We start from the raw sequence: 13339 nt of genomic DNA, 5'->3' as shown, positions 1-13339 counted from the left end.
ATATCTCATTATAGAGATGCAAATATTCCAAAATCTGAAACACTTCTGGACCCAAGCATTTTGGTAAGGGCTGTTTAACTTGTATACAATTATAAGAAACATTGATAGGCTAGAATCTTTATCCCATGGCGGGAACATCACAAACTAGAGGCATAGGTTTAAGATGAGTGGCAGAACAGGATTTGAGAGAAAGCTTTTATTCAGAGAATGTATATCTGGAACTTGTTGCTGGGAGAGTTGATAGAATGAAGTACAATCAACATGTTTAACAGGCATTTAGACAGGCCTATGAATAGACAATGCATTTTCATGGATAAATCTTCATGTGAGAAAAAGAATAGGTTTGGATTTAATTAACACTAGCAGTAGCTATTAATTGCAGGTATGACTAATAACTTAATCATGTTATCCTTTTGCTCACTGTATGAATTACAATATGTAAAATAATTATAATCAAAAACTTCTTGAAATTACTGAATGTGGAAAACTCTACTACCTTCTGTTTAACTATAATTAAGAATCTCATAGAGATTGAATGATCTGTAGTTGCCCATCTGAGTATTCAATATAATTACTTTCCAAAATCTATCAATGAAAGGCTTGCATCTTATAAAGCAATTAATTAATACTCTAAGATTTTTCCCCAAGTGAGCTTACTTAAAATATCTATGATAATGTGTGAAAGTTTTCCTTCATTTTTACATTTGTGGTTTTTCAGATTTACTATCTTTAAATTCTTTATTCAAAGTTCAGCCTAAATAAACATTACTTGCACCTTTCACTATCATATAGATTTGGATTACAACTCCTCACAGTCTTCTCCAAAGAAAGCAATATTGTAGGCATCTACTCATAACAGAGCAGTGTTTTGTACTCAGTTTATTGCTGTTTCTTTGAAGAAGATGTTCAAAATACACAAAACAGTCTAATTGAAAATGTTTGACACACATACCAGATTTCAATAAGCCCCAATGATAATAGTACTTACTTGCTTCATCCACTAACGTACACCACAGTAAACCTTGTACAAAAGAATTCTGTCTATTTCTTAGCCTGTCAAACAGTCTAGATACCTTTGAATGTTATCAGTAAATCCATAGAACTTGCTAGAATTGTAAAAATGTATTAGTGTTGTTATCAAAAATGTAATATGCGGTGAAAACCATTTCTGCATATTTAACAAAGCTAAGCATCCCTATTTTATCAAACAAGTATAGTTAACCAGCTCATCGTGTAGATGAAATGACACATGACCAAAGCATAGTCAAAGACATAAGGACTAGTTTTTAAAAAGACAACAGAAATAGTAATGTAAAGAAGAAAACAGAAACCCAGAGATGATTATAGATACAATTCCAGGGAGTCACACTTTGGCAACTGAAGGAACGGCCACAAATGATGGAACAATCAGAGTACAGGGTTATTTGCATCTTGCAATGTGCAGGGTTGGAGGAAACTACAGAGAAAGAAGAGATGAAATTATGAAGGGATTTGGAAATAATGCTGATAGTTTTATAATTAACTGCACTCTATGCATTGTACATTTACAAAAAAAAGAGAGGTGAATTGAAGAAGCTACGGTTTAGAATGAAAGCAGTAAGAGTTTTGCATGACCTCAAGTTTACCTAGGATTGTATGAAGGAAACTGGCCAGGATTATAATTTATATACTATTTGTAAACCATGTTATTAGCAGATAATGTACAGCATAGGGAACAAAATCTATCTGGTTACATTGGATTTTGCTTTTAAGCAGTTCCACTGTCATCACCTTTTGCTGGCTATTTTAAAGACAAATCAGGCAGCTGAGTTTCATTACCCCCATGAACATCAAATGTCTTTTTCAAGTGAATATTTATCAAGAGACTTCAGGAAATCCAAATGCAAAATAACATCCTTTGGATAGGCTCAAATGATCTAACTCAAGCATTTTTAGTAAGATTAAAGAATGATTCACTGCTTCTAAAATTACTGATGCTACTTTCAAACTTTACGCTCTCTAAATACCAAATGTGATATTTTAAATATGCCTTGTGTATAGCTCTTGTGTAAAGATCCAGTTAAATGTTAAAGTTAAATATAGTTTAAAAAATGAAAAGGTTCCAACATTCTTACCTAAATTTGTGGGTGATTTATGCATCTTTGTTTGAATAGACAGCACTGAATTGTATTAGACAACATTGGTCACTGCTAAGGTCTTTACATGGACCCTACATTATTGTTCACATAGTGATGTAGAAGTGTAAGTCCAGGAGTATTGCCAGTACCAAAAATATATTAAAACAGCTTCTCATTTCTTCTGTTTCCATCTTAATAATTGAGAGGAACAGCCACACTTATTTGGGTCTAACTTGCACTAGCATTTGTATTGAACTTATAAAGATTCGCTACTGTTTGAAAACCAAAAAATACTTTCCACTGGATATTTTTGAAATTCAAAGGGTTAGCTAGCTAGCAAAATCACTCATCTTCTGAATTAGAGATGAAATGAAAAGTGACTGTTCTTGACACCCAGGCTGCACATGACTAACCTTTGCCCCAGTGAGTGATGGTAAATTTGTTAACTATAATCTGGGTGAATAACCAACGTGGACTAGAATTAAAGTAGGATCAAAGAAAGATGATTTGAAAAAATCATCTCAGCTCAGGACTGCAGTAGAAGTCATGTTGGTAACATCACTGTTTCCTCACCATGGAGCTTCCCTCCTTTTTAAGTATTGTGCGTGGATTTTTGCTGATAAGTAGATGGTATTCAGTTCCTTTAACAACTCTTATGTAACAGCCTACATTTATTTGCACTGAAACATGGATAATCAGCCAGTTTGATCCAATGCCTGGCAATAACGAAATATAGGTAGGAAAAGTTAACCCTTTCCTCTTCACTTTCACTGACATTGCCTTTGTTGAATCCACCTTCAACATCATCCCGGGTCTACATTCTCCAGACATCTAATTGGATCAAACACCTTAATGCTGGACAACAAGAGTTAGATAGGGTCTCTGTATTCCACAGTGAGTGAGTAACTATCAATAATAAATCAGAAATATGAAGAAGTTTCCTGCATTTTCAAATAACTCTCAGAATTTTAACAGCTCGATGGCTGAAACTTTCTCTGACTTGTACTAACCAGCTTTAATATTTGATTCCACTCATGTAGTCACAATGCTTATAGATTACAAGACATACTACAGTAACTTGCCATTTTTTCTCTGACAGAACCCCAAACCACCAGCATTTTCCATCCAGAGAGTCAAGGCCAGCAGGAAAATATGAAAACCACTTTTTTCCAAATCCCTCCTAATCTTGTCATTGCTGAGTCAAAATCCTGGAACTGCCCATCTAGCAGCACTGGGTGGTGGGGGAGGGTGGGGTTGCCACAAGGACTGATTCAAAAAGGCAGCTTACCAACACTTCCTAAGGGGATTGTTTAGCGTGGCAAATGCATTGCCAGGGACACCTAGTTCTCGTTGCTGAATAAATAAAGTGGAATTCTATAAATTTGGCAACTTTTCTATAAAATAACTGGATAACCAAAAGAGCTACTGTATAATTCTAAATTAACATGAACAATCTACTCTCTGGGAAAACCTCAGTTTTAACGACACAAACTGCATGATGCTTTTACAACCTCAGAAACAAGATGTAAGAGTTTCCTTAATGTTTAACATTAATGTTTCAAACAGGAAGCTGTGAAAACAAAAGGACAGACTGCATGCTGGAAGATACACGTGTTCCTTTCTTCTCTGCAACTTTATCACACAAACTTCCAGTTGAATGTCAAACTACATTAGTGAGTGTATTCAAAGAAATCCTGTTGCTTATTTTTGATGACAGCCTGGTGTTTTTCTATTACTTGGCTGAACGTCCAACATTATTAACATCAAACTGGAAAAAACTAGTAAAATCACACAGGACAAAATTAAAGTTTGTGGGTGTCAATATCTCAGAATATCCATCCTGGGCCCAACATATTGATGTAATTATAAGGAAATCATTGCAGTGGCTATATTTCATTATGAGTTTGAGGAGATTTGGCATGCCACCAAAAATTCCAGAAAATTTCTATAGGTCCTCACCATCCAGGAAATTCCCTCTTCTCATTGCTACCATCAGGGGGGAGGTACAGGAGCTTGAAGACACACATTCAGTGTTTTAGGAACAACTTCTTCCCCTGTGCCATCAGATATCTGAACAGCCATGAACACTACCTCACTTTTTGCTCTCTTTTTGCACTACTAACTTATTTCTTTACATTACTTACTGTAAATAATAGTAATTCTTTATGTATTCCACTGTACTGCAGTCACAAAACAACAATCATAAACTTGATTCTGAAAATACCAATATTTTATATTGATTCCACTCTATAACACGTTTGCAGATCATTCCTTCTCCAAAAACATCTTTAAGTCCAAATTAAAACCTAACGATTTTAATGGAGGCAGAAAACAAAATAACATGAGAAATAAACATTTCAGACAGTTTGATCAGAGTGTTTTGTTACCAAAGTACAATGCACTTCTGATCATCCAAAAGCGCTGATGTGATCTAGAATGCAGAATACAGAGATGATGTCATTTAAGTGATGATTTCTTGCATTGGTGCCAATTGTGTCTGTTTAAAATTTATGTGTGCACTTTTACTACAAATAATGTTCAACAAAATTCATTCAATAGTTACAGTACATGTTGGAAAGTGACAGGTCCTTCTCAAGCTGTAAGTTTGAAATTACTGTATATTCAACCCACTCGTGTTTTAATACAGTCATTACGAGTTTAATTTTAAGCTGCTGATTATAACTTAATCAAAGCAAACAAACTTTTATTTATGAAGAGTTGTTACAATGTTACGTACAGTGTTTCTAAGTTGTGGAGTCCATCAAAACAATTCGTCCCAAGCGACTGAATGTTGTTGTTGTGCAGATGCCTGTGAAAGACATTGGTTTGCATTTAGGAAAAGATAATTCAGGTGATAAAGTAAAATATAACATTTTAAATGTTACAACAATGTAAAGAAAGTAAAAGTAATATATTAAGAAATACAATACAGTGTATTGGTCAATCTTAAATGATAGGGCTATTATCAGTATATCTGTTTTAGTGAACATTAATTAGCTTTATCAATAGAGATAGCAGTCAACTATTTGTAATACTAAACACAAACAACATTTTCAATTAATATATTCATTCACTGTAAACCTTGGCCAGAATTTCCCATTGAACTGATGCCTATGCCAACAAACACTGGAGAAGAGCAAGTTATCACTATGGAATTATTGCAAACACTTGGTGAAGAACAGTTCAATTTAGCTGATGAAGGAATTAGGCTACAAATATTTGGACTTTAAATTAAATCTTCCCAGGCACAACATGCTTGGGATTTGTTCGTATTATAAAGGTGAAAAGTATCCTCAGCACTGGATCTCAGAACTCTTGTTCTAGAATAAAGAGCTGAGTTCTAGAGAAAAAATTTAAAGTGACTGTTCTTGACTTCCAGGCAGCGTTTGACTAAGATTTGCCCCAACAGATGCTGGTATATTTGTTAACTATAATCAGAGTGAATAATCTACACACACTAGAAATAAACCAAGGTCAAGGTAAGATAATTGGAGAAAATCATCTAATTCCAGGACTACTGTAGAAGTCATGAGGACAATGTCCTCCACCCGACCATCTGTTTTCCTCACCATAGAGATTCCAGCCTTTATAAATATTGCGTGTGGAGATTTGCTAATAATTATTTAGTACTTCAGTTCCTTTGACAATGCTGCTGTAACAATCTGCATTTATTTACAGTGAAACCTGGATAATTAGCCAGTTTGAGCTAACACCTGACAATAACTATTTGGCGTTTGGAAGAGTTAACCCTGTCCTCTTCATATTCAGTGATAATGCGTTTGTTGAATCCACCTTCAACATCATCCCGGGTCTGCATTCACCAGACATCTAATTGGATCAAACACCTTAATGCTGGACAAAAGAGTTGGAGCAGGGATCTGCATTCTACAGTAAACGATATTTCCTCATAATTATCAATAAGATCCAAATCAGAACTATGAAGTCATTTTCTGTATTTGCCAATATCACTTGACAATTTTAACAGCACAATGGCTGAAATTTTCTCTTTGACTTTTATTAACTGGCTTAAATATATTATTCCACCAATATTGAGCAATCCTTATAGAGTACAAGACAGACTGAGGAAACTCGCCATTTTTTTCTCTGACAAAACCCCACCATCAATCATTTTCATCCAGAAAGTCAAGGCTAGCAGGAAAATATGAATTCCACTTTTCCCAATTTCCCACATCGCTGAGTCAAAATCCTGGAAAAGCCCATCTAGCAGCACTGGGGTCATAGGGGTGTGTGTGTGTGGGGGGTGCGTTGGTAGTATGACAAAAGACTGGTCCAATAAAGCAACTTACCAACACACTTCCAAAGGGGATTGTTTAGGGTGTCAATAACATTGCTAGGGAAGCCTATTTTAATTGATTAATTATAAATTGAAATTATGTGAATCTGGCAACTTTTCTGCTAAAATAATTAATCTGGATAATCAAAAGAGCCACTATATAATACCAAATTAATATCTCTCAGAGAACATCAGTCTTAAGAACACAAACTGCTAATTATTTTAACCATGAAAAAGTCTGCAAATTCTGGAAATCCAAAGCAACGCCTACAGAATGCTGGAAGGACTCAGCAGGTCAGGCAGCATTTATGGAAAAGAGTAAGCAGTCGACATTTCAAGCCAAGATCCTTCTTCAGGACTGAGAAGAAAGGAGGAAGATGCAGGAAGGAAATGGTGGGGCATGGAGGAAGAGGCTAACTGGAAGGTGACAGGTGAAGCCAGGTGTGTGGGAAATGTTAAGGGCCAGAGAAGAAAGAATCTGGTAGGAGAGGAAAGTGAACAATAAGAGAAAGGGAAGGAGGAGGGGACCCAGGGGGAAGTAAAGGGCAGGTGAGAAGAAGTGAAAGGTCAGAGTGGCGACTAGAGGAAGAGGGTGGGTAAATTTGTTCAATGGAAGGAGAAATCGATACTTATCCCACCAGAATGGAGGGGACCAGATAGAATATAAGATGTTGTTCCTCCATCCTGAGAGTGACATCTTGACAGAACAGGAGGCCATGGATTGACACATTGGAATAGGAATGGGAATGAAAATGTTTGGTCAGCAGTAAGTCCTGCTTGTGGCAGATGGTGCGGAGCTGCTCGATGAAGCAGTCCACCAATTTACGACTGGTCTCACCAATGTAGAGGAGGCTGCACTGGGAGCACCAGACACAATAGACACTCACAGCAGATTCACAGTTGAAGTGTTACCTCACCTGAGAGGACTGTTTGGGGCCCTGAATGGAGGTGAGGGAGGAGGTGTATGGGCAGGTGTAGCACTTGGGCCACTTGCATGGATAAGTGCCTGGAGGGAGGGTCGACTGGACAAGGGAATTGTGGAGGGAGTGATCCCTACAGAAAGAAGGGGGGAAAGAGGGGGGAGTTATATTTTTTCAGTTGAGAAACTAGATGTAGGAGCTTTACTAATGTTTAACACTTATGTTCAAAACAGGATGCTGAGAAATCAAGAGAACAGACCATATTAAAGTTCAAAAGTTCAAAGTAAGTTTATTATCAATGTACATATATATCACTATATGCAACCTCGAGTTTTTTTTTCTTGTGGGTATACTTGTGGGGAGCACTATTAGAATCAGTGAAAGACCCCTCCCAATAGGTGGAAAAATCAACATGAAAAAGACAGCAAACTGTGCAAATGCAAAAGAATAATAATAATAAATACACAGATAAGCAGTAACTATTGAGAACACGAGATGAAGAGTCCTTGAAAGTGAGCCTATACAGTGCCTATAAGAAGTATTCACCCCCCTCGGAAGTTTTTATATTTTATTGTTTTAAACATTGAATCGCAGCGGATTTAATTTGGCTGTTTTGATACTGATCAACAGAAAAGACTTTTTCATGTCAAAGTGAAAACAAATTTCCATAAATTGGTCTAAATTTATTACTATTATTGAACACAAAATAATTGATTGCATAATTATTCACCCCTTCAAGTCAGTATTTAGTTGATGCATCATTGGCAGCAATTACAGCCTTGAATCTGTGTGGATAGGTCTCTATCAGCTTTGCCCATCAGGACATTGCAATTTTTTTCCAACTCTTCTTTACAAAACTGATCAAGCTCTGCCAGATTGCATGGGAATTGTGAGTGGACAGCCCTTTTCAAGTCCAGCCACAAATTCTTAGTCAGATTGAGGTCTGGACTCTGACTTGGCCACTCCAGGACATTTACTTTGTTGTTTTTAAGCCACCTGTGTAGCTTTGGCTTCATGCTCGGGGTCATTGTCTTGCTGGAAAACAAACCACCCAAGTTGTAGTTCTCTTGCAGACTGTATCAGATTTTCCTCCAGAATTTCTCTGTATTTTGCTGCATTAATTTTACTCTCTACCTTCACAAGCCTTCCACGGCCTGCTGCAGTGAAGCATCCCCACAGCATGATGTAGCCACCACCATGTTTCACAGCAGGTAGGTATGTTTTTGATGATGTACGGTGTTTGGCTTAAACCAAACGTAGCATTTAGTCTGATGGCCAAAAAAGCTCAATTTTGGTATCATCAGACCATAGAACCTTCTTCCAGCTGACTTCAGAGTCTCCCACATTCTTTCTGGCAAAATCTAGTCAAGATTTCACGTGAATTTTTTTGTCAACAGTGGCTTTCTCTTTGCAACTCCCCCATAAAGCTGTGACTAGTGAAGCATCTGGGCAACACGATTGTATGTGCAGTCTCTCCCATCTCAGCTACCAAAGCTTGTAACTCCTCCAGAGTTATCATAGGTCTCTTGGTGGCCTCCCTCACTAGTCCCCTTCTTGCACCATGACTCAAGTTTTGAGGACAGCCTGCTCTAGGTAGATTTACAGCTGTACCATACTCTTTCCATTTGTTGATGATTGACTTAACTGTACTCCAAGGATTAGGCAGTGACTTGGAAATTTTCATGTATCAATTTCCTGACTTGTGCTTTACAATAACCTTTCTGCAGAGTTGCTTGGAGTATTCTTTTGTCTTCATGGTGTAGTTTTTGCCAAGATACTGACTTAACAGCTGTTGGCCCTTCCAGATACTGGTGTATTTTTACTACAATCATTTGAAACATCTTGACTGCACACAGGTCTCCAAATCCAGATCTCCATTTAACTAATTATGTGACTTCTAAAACCTGAGACTTCTAAAAACAGGCTGCACCTATGATGATTTTGTGCAATGATTTTGAAGGGGGTGAATACTTATGCAATCGATTATTTTGTGGTTTATATTTATAATTAATTTAGATCACTTTGTAGAGATCTGTTTTTACCTTGACACAGAAGTCTTTTTCTGTTGAACAGTGTCAAAAAAGCCTAGTTAAATCCATTGTGATTCAATGTTGTATAACAATAAAACATGAAAACTTCCAAGGTGGAATGAGTACTTTTTATAGGCACTGTAGGGTGTGGGAACAGTACAGAGATAGGGCAGGTGAAGTTGAGTGAAGTTATCCCCACTGGCTCAGGATCCTGATAGTTGAGGGGTACTAACCATTCCTGCATCTGCTGATGTGAGTCCTGAGGCTTTTGTACCTTCTTTCTGATGGCAGAAGTGAGAAGAGAGCATGGTTTCAGTGGAGGGGATCCCTGATGATGGATGCTGCTTTTCTGCAACAGCGTCTGTGTAGATGTATTCAATGGTGGGGAGGGCTTTATCTGTGATGAATTAGGCCGTAAATGTTGGCGCGTGGCCAAGTGGCTAAGGCGTTGGTCTAGTGATTTGAAGGTCATTAGTTTGAGCCTCAGCTGAGGCAACGTGTTGTGTCTTTGAGCAAGGCACTTAACCACACATTGCTCTTCGACGACACAGGTGCCAAGGGCCTAGTGCCCTTCCTTGGACAACATCAGTGGCATGGAGAGGGGAGACTTGCAGCATGGGCAACTGCCGGCCTTCTATACAACCTTGCCCAGGCCTCAGTCAACATCGAAATCGATGGACAGCCGAAGAAGAAGAGGCCGGATCTACTACTTTTTGTAGGGTTTTCCGTTCAAGAGCATTGGTGTTTCCATACCAGGCTGTGATGCAATCAGTCAATACACCTTCCACCTCATATCTATAGAAGTTTGCCAAAATATTAGATGTTATGCTGAATCTTTACAAAAGTCTAGGGAAGTAGAGGCACCACTGTGTTTCTCCGTAATTGCACTTATGAAGAAGTGCTAACACCATGGAATATAAAGATGCTGACTCTCTCCACTTTTGATTCCCCCTGATGAGAACTGGCTCATGGACCTCTGGTTTCTTCCTCCTAAAGTCAATAATCAACCCGTTGGTCTTGCTGACACTGAGTGAGAAGATGATGTTGTGGCACCACTCAGCCAGATTTTCGATCTCCCTCTGATACGCTGATTCATATTGGAGTACACACATATTACTTTCTTCTCTACAATTTTATCACACAAACTACCAGTTGAATGTTGGACTGCATGAGTGAGTTTAGTCAATGAAATCATGTTGCTTAATTTTGATTACAATCTGGTGTTTTGCCAATACTTTGTTGAACTCTCAATATTATTAACATCAAACTGAAAACTCTTTTCATGTTAATTCTCTAAAATTAACCCAATTAACAATGAGCTCCCTTTGAATATTAGAGGAAACCAAATTTGAAAGGAATACCAGTAAAATTATTCACAATTAAGCCTGTTGTTTACATCATCCCATTGTGCTGTGATTAAAAGTGGATGAGCTCTACATGGAAAGAAAAGAGAATTGACAACTCCCTTAGAGCAATCACACTTTCTCTTGCTTCAGGACAGAGCAATATCTGTACTTTTGGCAGCTGGATCGCAACAGGATCACTCTGTGGCTTTTGATGTGTGTTCCTGTACAGTGGCGGTTGAATTAAAAGACCTGGCATCAATTTCCCAGTAATTAAGAAGACTTAAAAAAAATCCTTACATTCTTCTTGGTACAATACTTCTGCAACACTTCAGCAAACGAACACAGTCAAAATGCTTTTTAGGTCCAGTGAATGTTAACCAGGGTTAGAAAACTGGAATTGTGCCTTGCAACTTCTGACACCTTTTCCACATAACACACAGTTTGAACAATTGAGCTGTTAGAAATAACACCTTTGATAGATTTTTTTTTCACCTGCATATTTGGGCTTCCAAAAGGCATTCATTATTTGAATAACGTACATTGTTCAGGAAAATATTTTTCTGCTGTACAGAGGGAACAAGCAGCAGATAGCTCCGATTTTAAAAAAATCATGGGCTCAGGCCCCTCTGCAGAGACGAGGGTGCATAATTTACACTGATACTTCACTGCGGTATTCATGGAACACTATGCGGCTGGAGGTGCAGCCTTTTGGATGAAACAGTAAATTGAGACCCTATCTTACCTTTTTTGTTGCGTTATAAGATTATGTGGCAATATTCAAACCAGAGGAAAGCACTTGTGAAGTGCCTGGTGTTTAACCCTCAAACCAACATCACCAAAAAGTATAAATCTGTTCTAATTTCTTCTTTCTCAGGAACTTATACCACCTTCAGATTTTCCTTCTTTTTCTAAATGACAGAGCATAGAAGGAACCCTATAGATGTCCCGTGGTTGTCCCAGTACCATGTGTGACACAGCAGCATAGCAGTTAGTGTAACGCTTTACAGTGCCAGTAATAAGCAATCAGGGTTCAATTCTCACCACCGCCTGTAAGAAGTCTGTACGTTATTCCCCGTGACAGCATGGGTTTCCTCAGGGTGCATGAATTTCCTCCCACAACCCAAAGACGTACAGATTATGGTTAATAAGTTGTGGGCATACCATTTTGGTGCCAAAGAGTGGAAATAATGGTGGGCTAACTCTAGCACGTCCTCAGGCTGAGTTTGTTCATTGATGCAACACACTGCATTTCACTGAATTGTTCGATGTGCATGTGACAAATAAAACCAATCTTTAACATAAAGCTAATCTTGAAATCGGGTCACTACTGAAGAAACTGAAGCACAGTGAATATTGAAGATCACTGCCTTTCACACATTTAAGATGCTATGCTTAAAATGTAAGCAAGAGTTCATTATTGAATGACAGGGGAGATACTTTCCATACCGATGTATCTGAGATTCTTTTGTCCTCCCAGAATTATGGCTTGCTCTCTATCACTGGATAACATCTAATTCTTGAATATCTGCTCTTAATCCCTCACAGAGCAAGAACAGAGATCCACTGATCCTCACATACTGCATCAGCTTTTACATGCAATGGATCATCCTTAACAATTTTGCCAGCTTCAAGAAATTTTTACCACTAGACATTTTCTCTTCCCCACCAATGACTCAGCTTTTTCATGGAATCTCTCTATCTTCCATCTCCACCAGCCATTTTACTCTTTTTGTATCACTTCCTCAAGCAACTGGAGGAGATGTCATACTGAACCTACTAATCATTCAGGAACCCAAGCAATCCTTCTGGGTGAAGCAGTGGCTCTTTCACTCCTTACAAGCTACTTACTGCGCAGTATTGTGGTTACGTCTCTATTTGGTTAGCCAGGCTCAGCTGGTTTGTGGTGGATCTGTGTCCAATCTGCAGTGGTGAATCAAAGCATCCTGTTCTGGACACTGTAATATTCCATCTCTCTCTTTCATCTCTGTTGTCATCTCCTGCATTCTTAGAATGAGGTCCAATATGGGCCCGAGGAACAGTATTTCATCTTCTATCTTGACATTCAGCAGCCTTCTGGACTTAGTATCTCATGCTGTAACTTCAGGTAGCTTCACTTTCTCTGTTTCTATCAGAAATGGTTATCTCTGCTGAAGGTCATCTATATGTAGTTCTTTGTCTGTCTGGCTTGTTGGTCATGTCTTTCAGTGCCGCATTTTGCACATTTTCTGTTTCTTTGTCTGTGTTCTTGCTCTCCTATTCCCCTCATTTAATAGATTTTGTTCACTTTATCTCATTCTAATTGCTGATTAACGAGAGTAGCTCTGGAACTTATCCCCATGGCAACATAGACCTCAGCCTATTGAAGATATTCCCCTTTGCCTAATCCATCTTTCCCCATCTTCTTTGCAATTTAAAAACAACCTGTTCTGTGTTTCTCCCAGTTCTGATGAAGGCCTTCAACAAAAATATTAACTTTGATTCTCTCTCTGCCAATGCTGTCAGACTCATTGGGTGTTTTCACCATTTTTCTGTTTTTATCTTGGCTTGAGGAGGCTTGTATGCTGCTCTTTTCAAAGTGAAAACTGGAAAAACCATACAGACAATGGGTATTTGACCTCTTTTTAGTGAGCAG

At 38.2% G+C, this 13339-nt stretch overlaps 1 protein-coding gene across 1 annotated transcript in view; it reads right to left on the bottom strand.

The window, feature by feature from the left end:
* The window catches only part of lgr6 (leucine-rich repeat containing G protein-coupled receptor 6), a 312367-nt gene that overhangs the window by 60880 nt on the left and 238148 nt on the right, over nucleotides 1-13339 (bottom strand). Inside the window, exon 6 of the mRNA XM_073030423.1 lies at nucleotides 4855-4926. Within this exon, the coding sequence (XP_072886524.1) occupies nucleotides 4855-4926 (72 nt within the window). The remainder of the gene's footprint in view (nucleotides 1-4854; nucleotides 4927-13339) is intronic.

Source organism: Hemitrygon akajei, chromosome 27 (genome assembly GCF_048418815.1).
Source record: "Hemitrygon akajei chromosome 27, sHemAka1.3, whole genome shotgun sequence".
NCBI classification, from domain to species: Eukaryota; Metazoa; Chordata; class Chondrichthyes; order Myliobatiformes; family Dasyatidae; genus Hemitrygon; species Hemitrygon akajei.
This window is presented reverse-complemented; position numbering and strand designations above follow the sequence as displayed.